This window comes from Portunus trituberculatus, chromosome 39 (genome assembly GCF_017591435.1).
Source record: "Portunus trituberculatus isolate SZX2019 chromosome 39, ASM1759143v1, whole genome shotgun sequence".
NCBI classification, from domain to species: domain Eukaryota; kingdom Metazoa; phylum Arthropoda; class Malacostraca; order Decapoda; family Portunidae; genus Portunus; species Portunus trituberculatus.
In genome coordinates, this window is record NC_059293.1 from 21,205,025 (window position 1) to 21,230,695 (window position 25,671).

The following is a 25,671-nucleotide window of genomic DNA, read 5'->3' on the forward strand; positions in this document are numbered from 1 at the left end:
TTTCCCATAATGTAGCGCCAAAGGTGAACGAAGTATAAAAAGTGATTGATTTTGTTTTGTACATTTGGCTATAACTGTAAATTAAATAGGAAGTTAGGAAATCAATATTTTGAGGTTAATATTCCTAAATTGTGATGAAGTTTTATATCGCAGGAAAGGAAAATTAAGAAAAAAGCAAAATATTCCTGTTTTTGTGATCATACGTGGCCCATCTGAGCATGACTCGTGAATTATTACAATATGAAATAGGAAACGTCAGAGAATCCAAGTATACCTATAGAAAGTAACCCACAAGTGCAAATGATATGTATTGGCAATAAGCAAAGTCAACTTTTTTACATGAAAGTATTCTGCCTTATCTTGGAATCTTGAATGTTATCAGATAAGATACAGAATATTGAAATTGTCTCAAAACACCACATATCAAATAAAAACACCACCAAACTCTACTAAAAAGACAATGATTTATACATTTTTAAAACCAAAGATCTCGGTTTACCATCACGTCACCGCACATATGACATAAGATAAGGCACATGCACATAAATGCACACATACAATGCAAACACATAGAGAAAAACAACCCAATAAATAAGCGGATCACTTTAATCTCACACAAACACCTGCGATAATACCCCAAAAAAACCGTGAAATATGACAGGATAACACATACACACACACACACACACACACATAGCATCACCTCCCCACAAACACATAGAGAGAAAAAAAATACATACTAAAAAACAGTAGTTCACACTTATCCTGCACCAACACAGGAGGTAAAAGTCTTAAAATCATGAGTTGCAAGGTGAAATATTAACCGGGCTCCGCCATTTTGCTTCACCTGAAAATCTGTTTTGTTTGGGGAAGGAGGCGAGGCTCGATACTCTCCCAATTATTTCAGCTTAGAGCAGCTTAGTGTGGTCCAGCTTAAAGGCACAGCATACTGAAACCTTCCCCTAGCCAGCCTGACTCTCAAACACGCACCATTGAGCAGAAAAGACGAGAAAAAAGCGGATAATACAAGGAAAACATTTACAGTGGCGAAGGAAGGAAGGAAGACTTGACTGCTCCTCTTCTTCTTCCTCCTCCTCCTCCTCCTCTTCCTCGCCTTGTCTTCGTAATGTCAGTCGTGTTGATGTGAGTTGCTCCCTGACGCCAGAGGAAGTAATATGAACAGCTCTCTCATATTTAGGTGAGTAGGTGAAGTGCGTGTGTTGCGAGGGGGTGTGTTAATTAAGTGTGTTGCGAGTGTGTGTGTGTTCTAAAGAGTGTTAGTAGCGTGCGTGTGTGTGTGTTTTGCAAGAGGGCGTGTGTTTGTAGTACGAGTGTGAGGGTGTGTGGTTTTAGTGTGATGGTTTAACAAGAGTGAGTAGTGTGACGGTTATTCAGTTTAATGTGGTGTTAGTTTGACAAGTGTGACGGGTTAATTTGAATGGGTAGCGTGAGGGTTCAGTTTAGTGTGATTTTAAGTGTGACGGATTAGTTAGAGATTAGGGTGAGGGTTGTGAAGTTTAGTGTGACAAGTGTGACTGGTTAGCTAGAATGGTGAGCGTGAGGGTTCTGAAGTTTAGTGTGATGGGTTAGTTAGAGTGGATAGCGTGAGGTTGTGTGGTGATAGCATGACAAGTGTGACAGTTTTGCTAGAGTGGATTGCTTGAGGGTTCAGTCTAGTGTGACGGTTTAATATGTAGTGATGGAGGTACCTGTGCAGTTTTAGTGTGTTTAGTGTGATGGTTGAATGCACAGTGAAATGCTTGTGGTGTTTAGCGTGATTGAAGTGTGATGTTTCTGTTAGCGTTAGTGTGTGTGTTGGGTTACTAAGAGTGTGTGTGGTGTTTGTTAGCATTAGTGTGTGTGGTGTTTCTGTTAGCGTTAGTGTGTGTGTTGGGTTACTAAGAGTGTGTGTGGTGTTAGTATGTCAGTAGGAGCATTGTGGCTTTTATACAAGTGTGACATTGATAGAATTGTCACACTTGTTATTGTGATTGTGAGTGTGATGCAGAGTGAAGCATGACAGGAGTACAAGTGTGACCGAGGTAGGAATGTGGCGTTAGAGGAAGTGTAACATTAGCGTGTGGCATAAATGTGAGTATGAAAAGTGTGATGTGAGTGTGGGTAAATGATTAGTATAAGCATGACATTTGGTAACCTTGATGATGTTATGGCACTGTCCTAATAAAGTCGTTCCTCCAGCTCTCCTCCTATCCCGTCTCCCCATTCTCAGCTCTTTTACTCAGCCAACATGACGTGGGAATGAAAATATGATGACCATGATCAACCTAACCTAACGAACGTAACCTAACCATGCTATTGGTTACAAGGGTGTTGAGAAAGATGTATCAGCGGTGCGTGTCGCCTCAACTAGGTGACGTCAGCTAGGTTGGGTTAAGTATCAAGACATTTGCTCCTTAATTCTGGCTAACCCTTTACTATCTTCTGGAGAACCAACATTCAAGTGGGCCTTTTTTTTTTTTTTTAATATTTTGTTGTCCTTAACTGGCCCTCTCTCCTACAAAAAAAAAAAAAAAAATGTTAGATGAAAAGTTAGGGTTATAGCATTTCCACAAGTATATTTTTGGGGCAGGGGGTAAGCTGCAGTACAGTACAAGTGACAACATGTTATAATATTTTTCCCTTTCCAGGTGAAACAAGATGTTTTGGAAGTATAATTTTTGTTCCTCGGCTCAGATCGAAACTCTTCTACAAAAGGAAGTGAGTGCAACTGTCTTACCTTATGTAGTATATAGTCATGTGATGAATTGTATTTCATATATGAAAGTTCAGTATTGATTGGTGTTGGAATTGTACAAGTTTTGAATGTGATGACATATATAGCAAGTGTTATATATGTGTGTGTGAGTGTGTAGGCTAAGTGTTTCACCTCTGCAGTAATTTTGAGTAAGTGGACTCTTATGGTGAAATATATAGTCATTGTAGCATCCTGTGTATGGAATGAGTTGGTAACTATATGATGTAAGTACCAATTAACATTATAACACTTGTGCATTTCAGGATGTTACCCTTTCTGAACTTATGGATGAGGATGAACTCCTTCAAGAATGCAAGGCACAAAACAAGAAACTCATAGACTTGTAAGTGTTGGTCTCTTGCAGGTGGTTCTGTGTGACCTCAAACACTGCCCACCTTTGTGTAGATAGTCATCACTACCTCAGACACATTCCTTCGTTCTTTTGCATTCTATTCAGTCACTTACGTAGCCTCTATGATAGTCTAAAATTGTTGTAGAATTATGAGAAAGGTCAAATTTGTTCTTTTCTCAAACTTCTTTTCTTTATGTATTCTTCATCTCTCCATTTTATAAGATGGATTAAATTTGTCTCATTATATCTGCTTGTACCTATATTACCACAACAAGTATAGAGAAAACATATATTTAGCTATATATATATACCAAATAAGCAATCACACACACACACACACACACACACACACACACACACACACACACACACACACACACACACACACACACACACACACACACACACACATAAAAACCAGTCATGAAGAAAAAGACCTTGGGGTGACAATTACCAATGACCTATCGCCAGAGAGACATATAAACAAAATAATTGGAGAAGTATTGAACTTATTGAGGAACATAAGAGTGGCGTTCGTATATTTAGATGAAGAAATGATGAAGAAAATAATTACTGCAATGATAAGACCAAGGCTTGAATATGCAACAATACAGTGGGCTCCGAACTTAAAGAAACACATAAGGAAACTAGAGAAAGTACAGAGGGCTGCAACAAAAATGGTGCCTGACTTAAGAGATTTGACTTATGAAGACAGACTGAACAGAATGCAACTTCCGACCCTGGAAAACAGAAGAGAAAGGGAGACCTGATAGCAATATACAGAGTGATGATTGGCATGGAAAAATGGATAGGGAAGATCTGTGTATGTGGAATGAAAGAATGTCGAGAGGGCATGGGAAAAACTAAAATGGCCACTTATAGGAGAGATGTGAAAAAATATAGCTTCTCTCATAGAAGGGTGGAAGCATGGAATAGTTTAGACGTGGAAGTGGTCAACGCAAGGAATATTCATGATTTTAAGAAAAAGCTGGACATTAGTAGATATGGAGACGGGACAGTGCGAGCATAGCTCCTTTCCCGTATGTTACAATTAGGTAAATACAATTAGGTAAATACACACACACACACACACACACACACACACACACACACACACACACACACACACACACACACACACACACACACACACACACACACACACAGTCTTGTGACCCATTGTACTAAACCTAAAGAGATGTATTGAAACCAAAGACCTCAATATTTTGTACCCGTGCTTGCCTCAGCTTGACCCGGGCTGAGGTGCTTGATGAACTGGTGTACCTGGTGGTGAATGAACCGTCGGCTGATGGGGAGCTTCAGATGCGCTTCAAGTATGCCAATCTTGCAGCTGAGCTCCTCACTGCCGACGTTCCCGCCATCATTGACAAACTTGTGGCCTCGACGAGCTTGCTGGACATCTTGTACAAGTGAGTTTGTTAGCACTGGCTTTGGGTGTCTCTGTCTCTCCTCTCCTCTCCTCTCCTCTCTCTCTCTCTCTCTCTCTCTCCTCTCTCTCTCTCCTCTCTTCTCTCTCTCTCTCCTCTCTCTCTCTCTCCTCTCCTCTCCTCTCTCTCCTCTCTCCTCTCCTTTCCTTTCCTTTCTTTCTCCTTCCTCTCTCTCTCTCTCTCTCTCTCTCTCTCTCTCTCTCTCTCTCTCTCTCTCTCTCTCTCTCTCTCTCTCTCTCTCTCTCTCTCAGTTGATAATTTGCATGTTTATAACCACATAAAAATAGGCTTTCCCAATGCTTTTTTCCCTAGTAGATGCACAATTCTGACCAGACACTCGCTACTAGAATCCTGAAAATCGCCTTTAAAACTCTATTCTCCTCCCCTGATTACCTACCCATCTTCACTGCCTGTCTAAAGTAACTCTAGAGAGGATGCCTTGACATTAGCGAGTGTTGACGTTGACTGTGTGTGATGCCTTGCAGATTTTTGAAGAAGGAGAAGCCACTTAATCCTCTTCTGGCATCTTTCTTCTCCAAAGTGCTGGGAATGCTGGTACAAAGGAGGTCAGAGCAGGTGAGTTCGTTCCTACAGAGACACATTATGCTGCTGCCGTTGCTCAAAGGTAGAGAGGAGTAGGAGTAGTTGGTGTGGTGCTGCTCTGTGTAGGTTGCATTGTGGCACCAGGTTATATGCTCAGGTTGGTATTCAGGGTGTTGATTGTTAGTTTATAGTCATTTTTGTTAAGGTTTTGACTCGGTGAAGGAACTTTGGTTAGCTTGAATGTAGATTTGATAGATTGTGATTGTGTTAGTTTTTTTTTTTTTTTTTCCTTTGTTTAAGTTTCTATACAAGTTCTGCACCATTGACTAGTGTATTAACTAAATGTTAGTTTCCTATGAGCCGCAGCAGCATTTGGTAAAGATGTGTTCTCTTACGATGAAATGCTTTATATAGATGACCTAACAAATTGATCAAATACAAACTTTAGTATTGCACTTTTCTCGAATAACGAATAGAAGGACAACACTAAACTTATAATGACAATAGATAGAAATCTTTTTATTTTCTGAGAGTCTAGCATATAATTACAGGATAAGCATATGATATAGGACAATAAATGTGAATATAACATCATAAATACAGAAAGTGTGTTGCTGGTGTTTTACAAGGAATGTTTACAGTGGTCTTGAGGCCGATAGTGTAGCAGTAGAACATAATACTCAGTTCTTAGGCAGAGTCAGGCACCTGTCATGCCAGACTCCCTCATATGACACAAGGTATTCAGTTAGGATTAGAAGTCAAGTAACCTGTGCCAGCCTCCATTGTGTGAAGCACTGTTCCTATAATTCAAAGTCCTCCTGTAACAAAGCCTGAGAATTGGTAGGGTAGGGTGTCTTAGTACGTCATGATTTGAGATTAACCCCTTCAGTACCATGATGCATTTCCATATACATTCTGGTTGCTATTTGGTGATTTTATACAGCTTCAGAAAGAGTGAAGACTGTGGCCATTAATCTTCTGACCTCCATAGACCCTTCTTAATGTCAATAAAATGGTCTAATCATACATAAATCTCATAGTAAAAATGTTTCAGTACTGAAGGGTTAAGGGAAGATTCTGAGCACAGTGGAAAGACTAGAAGCTGAGTAACATGCACTTGATTCCACTGTGTTGTGTGCTTCTCATCACGAGTCGTCTGCTTACTGACAGTCCGGTAACAAAATCTGATGTGAGTTGGGTATTAGAGGACTTGAGGTTGAGGGAGGACGCTGAGCACAGTGGAAGGGAGTGTCGGTGTTACTTAATTCTGGTCACAACTGCAGATAGACATTGTGACTGTGTGTGCATATATCAACTAGTGTTTTGAAATGGTTTAGGTTTTGTTGATGATGATGATGATTACCTGTGAATGATTGTTATGTTCACTGTTATGTGTGGGCATTGTGGGAGTAAATGATTTGTTACTTCCATTATTTCAATATGTATCAGTAAAGAGATGGTCGGCCATGCCCTTCAGTGTCAGATAAACATTACTTGATTGTCTGGTAAGAAGTTACACAAGCATCAACTCTCAAATTGTAGGACTTATTCTATTCAAAGTTGTAAATGAATGTCAGACTCTTACAGTTGATTTATCCTTTGTATTCCTACCATTTTCTTGCTGTAGGATTGTGTGTAACTCTTTCTGTCATGTAAATTGGATCTCTGGATCAGTTTGCATTTCTCTCTCAAGTTCACATATCATTGCATCTTGGCTAGGGAATTGAGATACTTTTGGGCACATGACCGACCTGGAGTACCGAGCGTTAGATGACCTGATCTCTATGTCGGTCAGACTCTCGCCCTCCCACTCGCACACGGCAAGCTTGGCCTTCTTCTCTTCCACCACTGCCACCTCTTCAATAGTCAGGACATGATGTATTTCTTTCAACAGTAAATATTTGTAGATGCAGTATTTGCATTCAGTGACTAGTACAGTACAGTACATGAAGTTGTCTGTGACGGCAGCATGACGGCTGTAGGTAGCTCACATTTTTCTGGTAAACAAGCAGATCTACTCTATTACTGTATGATGAGTTGTTAATGGTAGACCTTAGCTTTCAATCTAGAATTTTAACTATCAAGGAAAACATTCTATGTTAACTCTCGTGTTTGCCGCTCAGTACAGTTGCAGCATGACGAGTTCCATGCATTTTATTATTTATTTATAAAGTTGTCTTATTTTTGCTGCATTGTTCATGACTTATTTCCTTGAAGCCTCTTATTGGTTTTTGCTTGGTAGAGTGGTATCAGATACCTGCTAGAATGGAAGTAGTCTATTCAGGATACTGATGTGCAGAAAAGTAGCTACACATCAGACCTCATATGACTGTGGTGAAGGAAGAAGGCCTGCCTTGTGAAGCCAACAATACATTTCATCTTGACACATTCTTATAAAGTGTATTCTCTTCTCTTCTCTGTAGAACTGGTATTCCTATCAGTTCACTTGCTTCCAGGTGTTGGACTTTTTAAAATCCAAAGGTGATTTTGTTGAGCTTGCGGTACAGCACGTGGGGACCTCAGCTATCATGGACCTGCTGCTCAGGCTTATTTGTAATGTGGAGGAGGACGAGATACGGCAGGGTGTGCACCAGGTGAGGCTCACACACAGGCTTTGTTCACCTTCACAATCACCTCAGCCACTCATCATTATCATAGTGACCACCATCATTGTCATCATCATCATCACTGTCATTGTCATCACCATCGCTCCCCATCCATGATGGAGTGTAGGAGACTCAGACCTTTCATAGTGTTTGCTCTTGATCCTCTGACATGATGCACCATGTTAGTGTGATATATCAGCCACCTTTCACTGCATCTGTCTCGGATGTCTTATTGTTGTGAGTTGGTTTGAGGTCTCCTGCACTCCAGTGTCATTGCTCTCTCCAACACCCAGTGGCTGAATGAATGTCAGCTGATAGAACGACTTGTAGAAAGATTATCGCCAGAGGCTGACCCTGATGACCACTCCAGTGCTGACAGTATCCTTTGTGAGATCAGTGCCTCCTGCCGGGATGCAACTAACGATGCCCAGCAGTCTACCAATCCACTCCTACAGACTTTAGAAAGGTGAGTGCTAAGACTTTCAGTTAAGACACTGGATCTTGCTCTTATGTGCTTCTTGTGATAGTATGATGGACGTGACTCTGTGTTACTAACTTGTGTTGTGATCCATCCCCAGTGAAGAAACAATAAGCAAGCTCCTGGACCTTCTCTTACATGAAGAACGGAACGAGTCGTCTCTGGCACATGTCATTAATATCCTGCTGACTCTTCTCTCTGCTCGGTCATCAAGTATTCAACAACCACAACAGCAACTGCAGCACCAACAATTACAACAACAGCAGCAACAGCAGCAGCAGCAGCAGCAGCAGCAGCAGCAGGAACAGCTTGACCAAGAACAAGGGTAATAAATAAATGCAGTTGTATTTACAGTGTGTAGGTTGTTGCTGAAATAACTTGTGTCCCTGAAATAAATGTCACTTCAACAATTTGCATTCCAGGTTGCAGCAGTCAACGTCCATAGACTCTAGTGACAGTGCTTGCAGTGAAGGAAAGACAAATATAGTTGCTAGAACAGTGGCCAAGCGTCTGCCAGACCTGCACAACATTCTCCTTCATCCACCAAAGGTTTGCCAAAATGTGTCCTTTCTTTATGCCATAGATTGTTGTTACTATTTTTAGATTTATTTTTGTTTATCTCTTTCTTAGCATTTTTTTTTTTTTCACTGAATTCTAATTATTTCCTCTGTTTTTCTGAGGATTCCTTACTTTATTTCATTTTCAGTTTCAAGGTACTTTTTTTCTTATTTTCTTGAAAATTAGTGTCTTGAAGTGTATGATCTAATGGTGGACTTTACCGCCCCCTCAGAAAGGGTTGCTAGTGACAGCATATGGGCAGGAGGTGGAGCGTCTGGGTAGTACCCGTCTTCAGGTTGTGACTCTAGTGGCTGCGCTGGTGGTTTCCAATGACCCCATCGTCCATAACGCTCTCTGTGAACTCAACACGGTCGAACATTTATTGGTGAGTTGAGTTTAGAAAGTCACAGTGTACTCTTCCTCTTGTCCTTTTCTGATTGTGTTCCAGCAGTGGTGAGAATCCAACTAATTATTCCTTTGACGTTGAAAAATACTCCAAAACATTTAAGAATATGACCCTTAGAAACATTCATTTTAATATATAGTTTTCAGTTAATCCATCTTTTAGGATTATTCTCAAGTAACTAATTTTTATACATGTTTTCACTACTAACAACAATCATTCTCTCTTTCAGGATCTATTTTTCAAGTTCATGTTGAATAATTTCTTACACACACAAGTGGAGCAGTGCCTGACAGCTATTCTCACCAAGGCCCCGGCCCCCACCTCACCCCAGGGAGCAAGTGACCACCTCTTACTCACCCAGCTCTTCACTCAGTGCCACATCGTTGAAAGGATCGTTGCCGCCTACGAGGACAACAGTGAATCACAAGAGTAAATAATATCACTGTCTTCTTGTAGTGTTCCGAAGAGTTTTTAGGGAACCAGCACTCAAGTGGACCTCTTTTTTTTAATATTTTGTTGCCCTTGGCTGGCTTCTGCATAAAAAAAAAAAAAAAAAAAACTGAACCTAACATTTTATTTATATAATTCTGAGGAGTAAACAGAATTGCCTATGAAGCATTGTAGCTTTATTTTTGTCTTTTCTGTCATAGGGAGTGTGTATTTGTGTATTATAGTGTTCCTGTATATGTGTGTGTGTGAGTGCCTATTCTCATGTATCCTTTGTAGGTGCATTATCTTTGCATATTGATGCATAATGTATGTGTATTATTATGCTGAAGTTCTTTATTGTCAGTGTGTTTTATGTATTAATGCCATATTGCACCTTTCATCTGTGCCTTTGTGGTTTCAGTGGTAAGCAAATCCACAACATGAGGGGGTACATGGGACACCTGAGGAAGATTGCCAATGCCATCGTGCAGCAGGCAGAGTTTGGTCCCAATGAACATCGCATCAAGAAACTCATTCAGGTATACTGTGTTATATTGCCATGTTGGGAAGGTGTAGAGGTGTGCTTAACCCCTTCAGTACTAAGGACACATTTTTACCATGAGTTTTGGTTAAAATTAGATGACTTTATTTACATTAGGAACGATCTATGGAGATCAGAACTATCCCTCACTGTTTTAATGCCCACATAATTTTCTGAAGCATTATAAAATTATGAAATAGTAAGCAGAATAAATATTAAAACGTCATAGTACTGAAGAGGTTAAGAGTTTCATTGCAGTTGGTTCTCATTTGTTTAGATTTGTATGTAATCTTGGTTATTTAAGTCCTTCCACTACAAAGACATCAGTTTGATTTGATTCTGGATGCAGTCAGAGGGTTATATTTAGTTATTAAGTGTAGGCCAATATTTTTTATGCTATCAAAGGGTCAGAGATTATTTCATGTTGATTCATTACAGCAGTATTTATATTTACTGCATTCTGATGTTTTTAGGTTATCAGTAGTGCTAAATTGGGTAAAGATTTTGTGTCTTGTGGTTTGGTATTCAGTTTGTATTGTATGAGAGAACAGTGACTAAATCCTTCACTTCACTGCAGGACTTGCCTGGAGACAAAGCAACGCAATGGGATGAATTTGTCTCCAACACCCTGGCTGAGGAGAACCGCAAGAATGAGATCACACCTCTACCGGTAAGACAAAGCCTCTCTCATGCCTCTCTTAGTGGAAGGATGCTAAGAGTCTGGAGTAAAGTCAATGCAGTTTTAACGTGAGTTTGATAAGTTTTGGGATGGTGAGAGAATGTTTCTGGTTGCTGCTGCTGAGAATCTACAGTGGAAAGTTGATGTGAGATTGAATGAGATTTGTGGATTTGTAGTTCAGCATGTAACAGGATTGTGAGTTTAGATGAGATCAGGTGGCTAATGACTGGTGGGAAGGCTAAAGAAAAGGTGAAGGGAGTGTGTGATGGAGGATATGAATTTGTTGGGAATGTATGGCACAAGATCACCAGTTGTGGAAAACAGTCATCGCCCATCCAACCCCACCTTAAATGGGAAAATGTGGACGTTAAATGAAAATGATGGTGGTGACGATGATGAGATGAAAGCAGATGGAGTTTGATGAGTATGATATGGAGAGTGGATGTTCGTATTTGCTGCTGAGTTAGAAATAAGATTGAGAGTTGTAGATATGTTGTTAAGGATGTAGCAGGGATGAGAGCTCAGATGAAAGCAGGTGGTATAGTAACTAGAGATGTACCGATACCAAAATTTTGGCCGATTCCGATACCAATACTGATACCACCTAATTGGGCCGATACCGATACTACTACTTATAGTGATTACTGCACTGGACACCAGGATGAGTTGGTGGACGGCGAGCGTTATCAGATGGGAGGCTTTGTTTAGGGGGATGCTGTAAGTCCTTCTGAAAACGTTTGTGAAATAGGAGCAATTCTAGAAGCTTTTTGAAGCCATTTGCAAAGGTAAATTACTCAGTAATTGGAATGAATATCTTCTCAGTCTTCTGATTCTTGTCAGTTATTTTAAATTCTTTCTTCTTACTCCTTTAGCGACCATTTGGTTTTGTGCATTTTCATTATTAATTTTTTATTGACGATATTTTGGCGATCAAAAATATTTTCCAAATTATTAAAATTGTAAAACAGACACAAAATATTAGCAAAAGAAACTCATTTTGTTGTGTGTGTTTCTCTTTAATTAAATCTGACATCCTTTGATATTAATTCATTACACATTAGTAGACCAATTTAGAAACATGAGCTTTCACCTAATCTTTTCAATTAAATAGAAAAAAGTTTAGTTTATTCTAAATTTCTAGGTTGTGGCTTATTACCACAGAAAACAGTATTCTATGACATACGGTAATCACCACGGAAACTTAATATGCCGTATTATCAATATCTTATATCCAATATATCACTAAGTAGTAAATTCCTTTTAGGTATCGGAAGTATCGGCATAAAATAAGCCGATACCGCCGATTCCGATACCGATACCGATGCATCTCTAATAGTAACAGTAGTTGAGGATAATACATTGGTAGTGGCAGGACAGTCAAGGCTTACCAGCATCCATTTGGAATCTCACAGTCACCTTGGTTCAATTGGTAAGACGTCTAGCATACCTTGAGTGTCCCGGTAGTTTAATCATCTCCCCATTTTGGTTACCCTTTAGATTAGTTCCTCACAGTTTTAATCCCTTAGAGGTTCCACATTGACTTGCCATGTACTTTGAGTGTCTGCAGTTTAATCCACAGGTATCCCCTCTTAATCCTCTTTGGGTCAGTTTCTCAAAGCCTTAGGTATTAATCAATGTAATTCACTCTATTTGATGAGGGTGCATTTATGAGTTTGCCTTTTGACTCAAGAGAGAAGAGCAGTTTTTAGGGATATACAGGATCATGATGAATAGTTAGTAGAGTAGCAGAGATGTGTAGTAAATGTGAGTCTGTAGCTGTGTCAGAAAGAAGCGAGGTTGGGTTTTGTGATTGGTAGTGAACTATATTGTGTCAGTAAAGGAATTAAGGTCTTGAAATAATGAGCGGATACATACGGTACTGTACATGATGATTGGAATAGATCAGAGTGGAAGGAGAAGGAGCATGCAAGGGAAGTTGTGTGTATGTCTTTGTGTGGCTTCATGGAATCTGAAATGCAAAGAGGGTAAAAAATGGTTCAAGAATTGCATGAGTGTAGAAACATGATGCATTTTTCAATCATGGGTAAAACTGAAAAGATGTAAGGAAGCTGAGAATGTTTTTAAGGTTCATCTATAATTACCTTCCTGTTGTCTAACCATTGTCTGTGTATTGGTATGTATATGAAGTGTGGGTGTGGCAGCAATACTTGGATCTGTACTTCTTCATGGCACAGACAGTTTGGGTATGTTGTGCCTTGAACCGTGTGTGTGTGTGTGTGTGTGTGTGTGTGTGTGTGTGTGTGTGTGTGTGTGTGTGTGGCAATGGAGACTCATAAAGATAAAAAGAGAGTCCTAGACTTCTTTTCTTTGGTGTGTTTTTCCTATAATGGAAGAGAGAGAGAGAGTTCATAATACATGTTGAGTATGATCTGCATGCAAGGAGCAAGCAATTTTTTTTCTGTAAATATTTTGACATTTGTATACTTTCCATCATTCATTAGCTTAATTTTAGTTGTTTTATTTATTTAACTATATTGATTTATTTATTGTATGTGCAACCTTTTAGTGTAGTTTATTGTCCATTATTTGACTGGCTTCCAAACTTGAATTAGGAGCAAAGTAGTGATGTGGCTTGGCTTGAGAAAGAGCTGGTTCCTGCAACCACCGACTTGCCAGGCTGCGCTCACTCCCGCAGGAAGTCCGGGACTCTGGCCTTGAAGAACTGCTGGTTTGGGATTGCTCATCATTCTATTAAACTCAGAAAAGTAGATGAAGATATGATGAGTAATACACCAAAGCCTATTGTGTTCTAATTTTAAGCCAGATCATTGAATATTCTGTCTGTGTGCAGAAATAGTTCCTGATGGGAGGATTAAATGATAAAAGTGATGATAGATAGTTCATGGTTTTAAGTCTCAGGGATGGTACATATGAACCTTGAGTTGATAAGGTTGTACAGCCAACACAGAAGTAACTAAGCATGCCTGAGTAAACATTTTTGCAAGATAATCTTTGCATAAGGAGCTTTATTTAGCTAGTTTCATAATTCTTCATTTTGCTGCAGTGTGATGCTAAAGGATAGCTCTGCTATTCTTTGGTTTTATTTTTTGGGATCAACCTGTTCCTAAGAACGTATCATGTCTTGCCGAGCTTCACACGTCCTGGATCTCTGCTGGTTCCTTTAGGAGTGTCAGGCTTCATTCATTCCTGTGCAGTTGGCCTATGGACCAAAGCTGCAAAGCTGCAAATTATTGATTAAGACTGTCATTGACCAGATGACTAAGATTTAAGTATAAGAAGTGAATAAGAAGTGCTATGATGAAATAAGCTTGAGGTGAAGGATTGTGTTGGTGGGTGGCTCCAACACAAGGAACAGTGAAGCTGACCACTCCCTAACTCAACCAGTGCTCTTGTCACTCCATCTCCCAGGTTCAGGGGATCCATCATCACCTTGAATCTGATGACGATTCCGACGATGTTTCAAATTTTTATCCACAAACCTTTGACAATCCCATTGTCAAGCAGGTTAGCAGCCATTCTTGATGAGTATGATACCTAACTCTGTGCTCTTCCGGCAAGCAGTGTGCATTACTGCCAGCCTTGCTCTGTCTGTACCACAGTCTTCCTTAGTGATGTGACACAACTTTCAGGATGCAGATGTGGCTCAGTTCAAAGTCACAATACAGTGCTGGAACTATTCACAAAGACAAAATTATTGATAGCGTAAGGGAAATGTTTAAAGCATTTTATTTCCACGTATTTGTCTCCAGTCTTGCTCCCTCGGAGTGTCCCACAATGAGGGTGTCGTGGCAGGAGAGTCTTAGTACATTCTCCTCAAGTCATTGTGTAAAATGAAAGAAACTTGGATGATTTTGTGAGCAGTGTAATGATTGAGTCACACCTGTACTGCCATCCTTGGGAAGACAGTGACCTTGTGTTCCTGCATCATGATTCCTCTCAGACCACATCTAGTCCTATTTGTGCTTGCCACTTGAGAGTATCCTCCCAAGTCTCATGCTTGAGAAGAAAGTTCCACTGATACAAAATAATTAATTCTTATGAATGGGGTCATCCTTATTTGCATGTAAGCCATTATTTTCCTTTCAATTATTTTAAGTTGTTTATCATGCTTGAGAAGCTTATTATCTGTCTGCTGTATTGACATCATAATAATTACTTTGTATCACTTCCAGAGTTGATATAAGCAGGAATGTATGCTGATGCTTTGACATCACCCTGCTGTGACTCATCAGCTATATCATGTTTATATGTTCTTTTTCTCCCTGCCTTTCCCTTCACCCCTTATTGCTATGATGGGGTATTCTAACTCCCCTTAACCTGCATGCTTGTTAGATGACCTACATGCTAAGCATTAGCTCTTCTGGGAGCGAGCATGAGTCTGGGCTTACTGAAGGGGAGGCAGACCAGCCAGATGAGGGCCCATCCTTTCTCCAAGAGGGTCATGATGAGGAGGATGGGGGGGAGAACAAGGACAGAGTGCTTTGCCACCATATGGAAGCTTCCCAGGTGTGGGGAAGAGACCAGGTGACTAAATTCATGTTTGTATTCACCTGGGAAGTAATAATGTTCACATTCACTCTCACGTCATGTTGGGTTGTTGCTAGCTAGATGTTCTATCCACCTGGGAAGTTAATGTTCATGTTGGGTTCATGGCTTTTGAGTTTGCTTCTTTGTTATGTGTTTTGCAGGGGTGACTGTCAGTGAGTGCTCTGTGGGTGTTGACTGTCTGGCTTGATGTTGTGGTGTTTGTTCTTAGAAAAATAGATGGAAGAATGAAGGATGAGGCTGCACCAGATCTAATTTGCAGAGCCGTTGCTTTGGATAGGAGTGGATGATTGATTATGTACATCTAAGTGTATTCACATGTTCAGAAAATCAAGAGGAATATTAGCAAAGAATGGGATATACAAATTTTTTCTATGTGTCAGTCAGTATGTATATTAAAGTATCTCTAAGGTACTGAGGCTTATGAAACGTTACACACTGGTAGTCTTTGATTTGTGTTCACATTATGTATTTTGTATCTGGAGGTGACACAAGGTTGGCAGCTTTCATTAATTCATTTGCTATAGCTGTAGTTAGCTCACTCCTCTATCCTGTTTTGTAGTGACGGGACAGTGAGAGCCGACCACTGATGTCCACTTGGGCCGTGATGAGCACTCATGGCCTTATTGGTAACATGTTGGACTTTCATGTAGCTTTGAATGCCCAGCTAGGAATTGAACCCTGGGCTGAAAGTGTTCACAAAGGCCTGAGTGGACTTTGGGTGGTCTGGACTACTGTGTCACTACATCTGCTTTCCCTACACATAATGAGGTGTGTTGGTCAGGGTGTCATTGTGGGGTGGTGACTCGTGCTCCACTTTTGTGGCCTCAGGTAGCAAGCTGGCCGGCCCCCAGCTCATATCCACACACTGAAGACTGTATTCTGAAACACTTCTTTGCCACATCTCCACTACTTTCAGAAGGCTCTGATTGCAGTTACATATATTTTTAAGGGTGTCTTTACAGTTCTAGTAACAGGTTGACAAGATTTCTACATTATTAAAAGGAAAAACTGTCTTGAAAAGTTAGCTAATCTCTGTGGCCTTTGAAAATAGTTGTGGTGAGAGAAAGCAAAGTGTTTCTGAATACGGGCGAGACTGTGATGGTAGTTCTTTCACTAGTAATGTTCTAATACAGAAATCACTCTGAGAGGATATTAGATAATGAATGGTATGATCAGTTGTCATGGTACTTGCATTGTAGATAGTAGAGTAAGGTGAGGACTTTGGATCATCTTATATTCTTTGTATGTCAGTAGTAGTTGCTTTTTAACAGTATTTTGTGAAGAAAGAAGGTACTGACATGGCTATGATTTAACCGAATGCATTTTGTCATTGATACATGAAGAGAGAGAAGTACTACTAGCTTTGTCACAAAGTTATATATAAACATATATCAGTAGTTACATCTAAAATCTAACATGTGGTGCTTATATCTGTGTATGAAATAATTATTTGTCTGTTGAGAAGTTGACTGGAGAGAATACATCACTATAATCAACAGGGCTTCAAGGAGATGGACATGGATGTCATTGGAGATTTCCGCTATGCTGATGATGAGTTCAAGGACCAGGATGACAATCTGAGGTCAGTGCACATCTTCCACTCCCCTTTCACTTAGGGGGCCATGTTAAAAGGATACAAGTGTGAAAAAAATTATTCAGATAGATAGATAAATGAATCAGTAAACAGTGATGCCTTTCCTCACACACATATTCAATAACTGTACAGGTTAGATAACAATTGATTAACACAACTTCTTCCCTTACTCAACATTTAATTTTCCTCACTTTATGCAGTAACTGCTGCAATTAACAAAATATATACTGTATAAGTAGATATTCTTATTGCTAGTCTTGATTACAAAACACTTTCAGCATCTAGAGTCAAAATATTTCTCCTCAAGCACAATTAATAACAGAAACACCTTTATTTCTTTTTTGGCAACAGTGGTCCCCTGCAGCGGCTCACAACTCAGGCCCTGGCACTGTCTGGAGCAGCTGGTGTGGGCGGAGGGTCACCGGGCAGTCAAGGTGTGGAGGGCGGCGGCGAGGCAGGTATTGGAGACCGTGATGTGTTCGAGGAGCTGTGTGCTAACCATCGTTCAAGCATGGGCGAGTTTGATGACATGTGGACAGATAAAGAAAAGCAAATCACCTTCACCCAGGAACAGCACCAGGAAGAAAGGTAAGAGCTTATCAAGTTGTGGTGTAAGTGCTTCATTATTGCATCTAACAAGGATCATTACTTGTTTCAGGTATCAGGAAAGGCTCATGTTTGCTTTGGTAATATGCAAGTCAAATGATACATGATTGTTGTGAATGTTCTTAATTGTATGCCAACAGTGAGAAGGACAAGGATCAAGCTTCCAGTTCAGAGGATGAGGATGATGACATTTCAGGACTAAGAGCTGGTGAGACAAAGATGGAAGTCGATCAAGACGGTGAGTACCACAGTAAGTCAAGAAGAACGTTCACAGTCTCACCATGGTATGATGATCTGAGAGTTTTCAGTGTTCAATGATGCACCAAGTTTTGCACTCAGTCACTTCTACTAGAGAGTTGCAGAATTTGAATCAGTGAAAGTGTTTGCTCTATTTTGATCTCCAGGCACACAAATTTACACTGGATGAAATCTAAACTAAAAATCAAACACCAGAGATCACTGAGTATGTGGAAACTACAGCAGATATTATAACATGAATCTAAAATATTAACATACTGACAAAACTATGTTGATATTCTGCTCTTTATGATTTTCCTGTGTTGAAGAAATAGGCATCATTGATATGGTTCTTACAGAATGGGCAGAAGTGTTTGACAAGAGGAGTGGTGATGAAAACGGCAAGATTGAGGGTGCCAACCCGTGGGAGACGGGCCCCATGTCAGACACTTCAGACAACAGTGGATGGGCAGACTTCAGTGCATTCAGCAGCTCAGCAAGTGTTGATCCATTTGGAAAGAAACTTGCTCCGGAGGGTTCGGCTTTTACGCCAGACTTCAGTGAAGTGTTTGGCGCCCCCGCTGTGCCGCCGCAGGAGAGCTCAACTGCAGTGTTTGGGGATAATGCATCCAACCAAGAGGCCTTCAGAGCAGACTTCTCTAATATAAATTTTGATTCATCTTATGAAACTAACTGTGATGACCACAAGAACTCTGTTACCTCAACTGGGGAGCCTCAGAACAGGTAGGTGTGCTCCTTGCATGTCACACTGACATTGACGTGTGCATGAACTAATGTAATGCTTTTTGTGGAATTAGTTTGCCTGCATGACTGTGACTTACCAAATAAGTATTTTTTTTTGCCTTGACTTACAAATATTTAATTGGGAAGCATAAGGGTCATGATGATAAAAGAAAATGGCATTTATTTATGTAGCTTTTGTGGTTTACTTATGCTGTTGGTGTTCATGAAAAATGAGCAGGTGAAATGCAACCAGTTGCTTTGAGTTGCATTTGTTACAGAAGGTATTCTGCAACAAATGCTTTTTTGTTTGAGCTACAATAAAAAACTAACAATGGATTTTGAAATAAATTTAATTGTAGGATGAGATGATCCTGGGTAACACAAAGTAAGGTGATGAAAGAAAGTCACACCACTGAAACTGAAGCAAATTTTATCAAATTTAAAAGTTAATGAGCATGTGGTCCATGATGACCTTCCCCTTTGTGCCATTACAGTGTTGCTTACAGTATGAAGGAATAACAAACTAGTCTGTTGTTGGTAGACTTACATGCCTTTTTCTTGAGTTGAGTGAGGTTTGAGGGAATAAATGCATCAAAACATGTTAGAGCTATGCTCTTGTGCAGCTTTACTCCTGCATTACATATGTAGTGAGTCACAGAAGGCCAAGGAAACATTGAAGCACCTCATGGAAAGTTTATTTGCAAAAGTTAAAATTAAATATTTGGTGTGGAGAGGCACCTCACTCAGAGCTGCGTCAGTTTCCACTCCTCCTGAAGGTGCAGGTGGTCTTGCGATCAGTGAGTTCAGGCCACATAGTATCTTAGAACTTTGGATAATTTTCTAACATTAGTCACAGTACATATGAGGTAATGATGATTGATTGCATATGAAACAGTCCATTCCTCAAAATGCCTTTCCACCATCAACTCTCCCTCAGTAATTTTGTGTGTAAATTCAGTTTCTTTGAGTTTATGAACTAGTGTGTGTTACGGAACTTTTTAGGGAATGCATTGTGTCTGGAAAGTTGTGTAATTTCTTTACTTTGTGACTTTCTTCACAGCACTATTTTAGTGTCATGTTTTACTGCTTGTAGTATTGGAAATGTTTGGTCTAGCTGTTACCCCATTACTAACTACTAATTATGGTTTACTAATACTTTGCATGACTTTGATGTACAGTGAATTGGAGAGAGCAGATAGAATGGAGACTAAGAGAGAGGAGGAGGAGGAGGAGCTGATGGATAACTTCAAGTAAGTAGCCACACACACACACACACACTCACACACTTTTGTTTGGCTACCACCATTTAAAGGCTTTTTCATTCTCTAATTTGATTAATTTAGACAACACACACACACTTTTGTTTGGCTACCACCATTTAAAGGCTTTTTCATTCTCTAATTTGATTAATTTAAACACACACACACACACACACACACACACACACACTCTTGTTTGGCTACCACCATTTAAAGGCTTTTTCATTCTCTAATTTGATGAATAATTTAGACAACTCTGCTTGCAGACTGAGCTTCCCTCATATTTTTTTGTCTTTATGTGGTTGTTCAGTATAGGTTTGCCAGATACTCTCCAGTGTGCAGTCTGTGGATAACAAAAAATATTTCTACATTTCAGTTTGTGAATGATGATAAATTTTGGATGTATATATGCTGAGTTCAGAAGAGCTGCTCAGTGCTGTGTTCAGTCTTAAGTCACTGTTGAATTACTTTGGAAGCAGACCTTTAAAAAATTAATTGTATTGAAGTATCAATATCAAGTGTGAGATGCCAGCAGAGGCAACACACACTGGACAAGGCTCACCTGCAGCAGTGCACACTGCACACCCGTAGCTGTATTGATCATTGTCTTGATAATGTTAGTTCTGCTATTTGTTGAATTTTTCGGCTGTCTTGTTCTTTAACTACTTTTTTTTTCTTGCCAGGTATTAGTGCATAATTATAGTTTTTTATAAATGTAATTTTAAATAGCAAGTTTTAAAAGTACAATTAGTGTATTTGAACATTTTCCTTTGGTTCTTTTTGCTTTATGTCATGTTTATTGGTGTATTAGAAGACTGTTTGAGACAGTTCTCAAATACAATAGTTTGCAGCTTTTTATTGCATGTTTACTTATTTTGCACATTTGGCTCAGCTTCCTCTCATCTCGAGGCCTCATGACGAAGAGCTTAGAGGGCTGCAGTGAGCCAGGTACGGCCAGCCCCGCCACTCTCGCCACAAGTGAGGCAGGCTCTGCAGACAACAAACCCGCACAAGAAGAGGTAGCGTCAAGTCCTGAAACTCCTATTGAGAGCTAATATTTTCCCAGGTAATCTCATTTCAAAAACTTCAATCAAGTTGCTTTTTTGTGTTTAGTATTGTTATTCATTATGTGTTTTGTTATAATTGTGTTCATGGTAAGTAGCAAAGCATTGAGTCAGATGGCTTACACTGTAATGTGTTGTTTTGTGCACAGAAACTACTTATTTTGGGATGGTTATTGTTGTTGTAATGTGGCATTTATGTAATGGAAGAACTGATTGAGAATTTACCTTATTGAACTTGTCAGTGTGTAAATACTTATGGTGAAACCTATGTATATTTATGTGCTGACTTTTAATGTGCTGCCATGTAAGTCATACTGAAGTGTGTGTGTGTTTTAATTAGACTGGTGTGCTTCTCTCTCTCTCTCTCTCTCTCTCTCTCTCTCTCTCTCTCTCTCTCTCTCTCTCTCTCTCTCTCTCTCTCTCTCTCTCTCTCTCTCTCTCTCTCTCTCTCTCTCTCTCTCTCTCTCTCTCTCTCTCTCTCTCTCTCTCTCTCTCTCTCTCTCTCTCTCTCTCTCTCTCTCTCTCTCTCTCTCTCTCTCTCTCTCCACAGCTCACAGCCCCACAGTATGTTTATAGACCACAGTCACTCGCCACAGCCTCTCCCCGCACATTTATTCTTTCTCTCTCAACACAGCTCACAACCCCACAGTATGTTTATATATCACACAGTCACTACGCCACAGCCTCTCTCTCTCTCTCTCTCTCTCTCTCTCTCTCTCTCTCTCTCTCTCTCTCTCTCTCTCTCTCTCTCTCTCTCTCTCTCTCTCTCTCTCTCTCTCTCTCTCTCTCTCTCTCTCTCTCTCTCTCTCTCCACAGCTCACAGCCCCACAGTATGTACCCCACAGTATGTTTATAGACCACAGTCACTCGCCACAGCCTCTCCCCGCACATTTATTCTTTCTCTCTCAACACAGCTCACAACCCCACAGTATGTTTATATATCACACAGTCAGCCTCTCATCTCTCTCTCTCTCTCTCTCTCTCTCTCTCTCTCTCTCTCTCTCTCTCTCTCTCTCTCTCTCTCTCTCTCTCACAGCTCACACAGTATGTACCCCACAGTATGTTTATAGACCACAGTCACTGACAGCCTCAACCCCACAGTATGTTTATATATCACACAGTCACTCGCCACAGCCTCTCCCCGCACATCTATTCTCTCTCTCTCTCTCTCTCTCTCTCTCTCTCTCTCTCTCTCTCTCTCTCTCTCTCTCTCTCTCTCTCTCTCTCTCTCTCTCTCTCTCTCTCTCTCTCTCTCTCTCTCTCTCTCTCTCTCTCTCTCTCTCTCTCTCTCTCTCTCTCTCCTTGTCCTGTTCCTTGCTTGTGGATGGATGATTGAGATGTGCAGCTTAAATCATGTGCAGGGAATTCAACTTTGCATTTCACTATGTTTTCTGCAAAGAGAATAAATTGGCAAATAAATGACATAAAATAGTACACATGCATTTCCTGACCAGCTATTATTGCAAGGTGAAAAGTGTCATTACATCTTAATTCAATAGATTCAAGTTTTTAATTTTTCTTTTATTCCGTTTTTTTTTTTTTTTTTTTTTTTTTATTTATTTTTTTTTGAGTGATGGTAAAGTGGATTTACCAAGGGAATGGATACTGAGTGACATTCTTTTTCCTCAGGGCAAGAAGTGGGAGGGTGAGCTGCATGAGGATGTAGGGTGATTGGTGACGCAGCAGCACGACAACATCTCAGGACAAGACATGCCTGATGTGTACTTCCAGTCTGAAATGCTCTAACCTTTAAAGAAAAAAAAAATCCAAGAATTCTCCTTTGAGTTGATTCCTTTGAATTTATCAAGATTGCTGTTCTCTTCAGAGTAACATATTTTGAAAGGCTCAGTGAAATGCACAGTGCTAAATTATTGGATGGAAAAAAAATAAATAAAAGGAGTTATTATGTTGGATTTCACTCAGCCAAGGTCTAAATGTACGTTACAGAAATATGTGCCTAAACAAATTAAAGCAGGAGGAAATTGTTATCTTTCCGCCGTTAGAATTTTATCTTACCCGAGTGTATTTATTACGTGGTGTAACCAAAACTTGAATGCTCATGAGAAGGTGTTGCCAATATAATGTACTGGATTTTAATATCTAGTGTCTATACAGGTCAGGAACCGGATCAAAATGAATGATACACGTCCATTCTCGTGATAAACTTCTCCATACTGTTTTTATCAGCATCAGGTTGCAGCATACCAGAGATAGACATAATATATATATGATATTTATTTTAGTCAAATAAACACCTTATATATTGGGAGTGTGTAAAGGTGTGTATAGGATTCATCACAATCGTGGAGTCATTGCTGCCTTGGGCTTTCTTCGTGAGTTTGGTTCTTGTATTTGGTGTGATAATATGAGGACTGAGGTAGTTTGTTTTGTCTAACACGAATGGCCAAGATAGGCGCGTGGCCGCACGGCTCAGAAACACTTCCAGAGCATGTAGCTCTTTCATGTTGATGTTGAAATTGCTATGTGGTCTTGACTTGTTGCTGTTGCCAAATGTTATAAATATGCAGATTTTACTTTTCAACCTGTGCACTTGGTCTGTCTTGTGCTCATTAAGTGTTAATCAACCATTCCACTTGAAAGTCATCAGAAAGTATACAATATGTTTTGCTTGTTATAAATTTCTGAAGGATAACTTCAGTTTCTTCAGCACTAAGAGTTCATCATGCTCCTCACAACCTTATTGCTAATACTGGTACTTTTAAAGAAAACTTTTGGGTGCTCCTCTGTGCCAGAAAGTGGTGTGTATCAAGTGTTCTTGGCTCAAATTTGGTAGAACACCAAACTAGTACCATAGGTGAAATTGGTTTGTATTAGCTTGACACTGAGAGACTTAAGAAATTTAAGGCTGATTGTCTCATTGGTTTTGTGGAGTCAGACTTTTATACTTCATAAGTGAGTCTTGATCAGTGGTGTCTGTGATGGAGCAACAATGCCTGGTATTCTACATCTCTAGATATTAAAAGAAAAAAAGTTTATTTGGTGCTATTGTTAATTCCTTGAAGCAACGGCTATATTAAACTGACTACAAATTTAGTATATTATATAGTCATTTAATTTGCAACAAATTAGAATAATTGTTATCTTTTATGGGTTAAAAACCTGTGTTGCACATATACATTTATATATACAGTAGAGCCTTTCAGTAGTGCAATGTTAACGTGTTTGAAGACATTTTCGTATTCCATAGTCTTAGTATATAGCAGCAATGCAAGACTGCATGAGTTTTATTTTCTGCCGCTTGTCTTAGGATATACTAAATTGGCAGTGGGAGTTAAATGTCACCCACTGAACCAACTGTTTGCCAGACCTATGCGCCAAACCAGTAGCACTGCATCTGTGTTGTACTGAAGGTGGATGTTACTTGTCATGTGTTGAACTAGCGCCACAAGCCATTGGCTCCATGCAAGCCAAGCTGCAGCTATTAACACACTGATGTAGTAATGAGTATTGTTTACTGCTCACTAAATTGGTGCCAGATATTTGCTACTCTATGCAGGTAATAAGTGTTAATTTCTGCACATAGAAACAGCCGTACATGAATGCACTTTCAGGTGAAGCTTGCAGTGCATCATGTGATACACTGTACATGGGACAGGCAGTGAGTACTACCGGGTAAACATGCAAGAGCAGACTCGCTGAGGTTCGCAACCCAGTTTTCTATTGGTATTATTCTTCTAACACATGGTATTAATGGTCATGGTGGCTCTTTATCTTGTGCTGTTGAAAGACTCTACTCTATATTATGGTACAGCAGTAAAACTTTACAAACAGTCCCACAGTACATGCTCCCCTTTTTCAGACTGTGATGAAAGATGCAGTTTTTAGGTTAATGAAGTCTTTAGGACAGCTGTTCCCTGTGTGAAGGAATATCCAAATTGTTCCTAGATAATATAGCCTTTACTGTAATAGAGTATTCATGTTGTTCTAATTTCTGTTGTGTACAGATCTTGGTGATCCAACCCCCAGGTTATTATGCGATAGATCTATTGGTCCCCTCTGTTTAATTCCACTAAGAGAATTTTTAAAGTCCTAGTAATAAATGCTTTGGTGCCAGTGTTTGTTCTACAGTGTGTCTGGTTTCAGAGAGTTGGTGAGGGTGGCATTCCATTGTCATTAGTGACATCACCACCACCTATGAACCCCCTGCAGCCCACCCTGTTGAGGGCTGCTTGCACTCATCATATCAGTATGTGAACAACATTGTGATTATCCTCATGTAAGATTGAAAATGAAGTTATCATTACTGAAATGATTTTTACAATAGCATTCTCATTGAAAGTGCTTCTTTGTGTATGAAAAAAACTGTTGGCGTTGATGGTAATACTCATGCCTTGTACGATTCCTAGAGAAATCCTTATGAAGTTGTACATAAAGGATACATTTAAATATAGAACTTTCTTCTTTCCACCTGACTGGTAAGGAACCACTTCAGTACTCTACACTTGTGTTCTCTACAAACATATCCATTGTAATTGAAATCTGGTTGGTCTACACTGTTCTCGACTCATTACAAATACTATGGTAATCTTTTTATATCCAACATCTTTTCCTTTCCCACACCTGAATTAACAAACACAATTCACTCACTCTTTTCCCCACTTAAAATTTGCTCCGCTGTCTACACTACAACTTTAAACACCAAACAAACTAATCCTTAGCCTGTGCAATCTCAAAACATTACATATTTGCTCTTCTGATGTTATCATGTGGTTCCCTCCGACACAAGAACACCTAAGACCCATCCCGTCTGCCAGATTATGTAAACCAACTGTCTCGTGCATCCTTTGACCAGTCTCCAGAATAAGGATGAGGCATCAGAGC

General features: G+C 39.8%; 2 protein-coding genes across 12 annotated transcripts in view; one reads left to right on the forward strand and one right to left on the reverse strand.

Moving 5' to 3' along the window:
- Positions 1-833: 833 nt before the first annotated feature.
- Positions 834-25,240, forward strand: LOC123515726 (serine/threonine-protein phosphatase 6 regulatory subunit 3-A-like). 11 transcript variants are annotated; one of them, XM_045274573.1, is made up of 23 exons: positions 834-1,198; positions 2,231-2,390; positions 2,649-2,718; positions 3,019-3,098; positions 4,355-4,537; positions 5,041-5,131; positions 7,522-7,692; positions 7,998-8,170; positions 8,283-8,507; positions 8,605-8,731; positions 8,973-9,125; positions 9,376-9,575; positions 9,997-10,114; positions 10,694-10,786; positions 14,186-14,281; positions 15,110-15,301; positions 16,825-16,907; positions 17,271-17,507; positions 17,666-17,775; positions 18,122-18,506; positions 19,685-19,756; positions 20,658-20,831; positions 22,459-25,240. In XM_045274573.1, exons 3-22 carry the CDS (start codon positions 2,659-2,661, stop codon positions 20,818-20,820), a joined length of 3,012 nt encoding a protein of 1,003 aa, XP_045130508.1. In that variant the 5' UTR covers positions 834-1,198; positions 2,231-2,390; positions 2,649-2,658; the 3' UTR covers positions 20,821-20,831; positions 22,459-25,240. The 11 variants fall into 11 exon arrangements, with proteins under 11 accessions (XP_045130508.1, XP_045130507.1, XP_045130509.1 ...); XM_045274572.1 differs by lacking the exon at positions 2,231-2,390; XM_045274574.1 differs by lacking the exon at positions 2,231-2,390 and having other exon boundaries at positions 17,666-17,763.
- Positions 22,059-25,671, reverse strand: part of LOC123515728 (vam6/Vps39-like protein) — a 39,952-nt gene continuing 36,339 nt past the window's right edge. The window contains exon 21 of the mRNA XM_045274585.1: positions 22,059-22,220. The gene's annotated coding sequence lies outside the window, so the exon portion shown is untranslated. The remainder of the gene's footprint in view (positions 22,221-25,671) is intronic.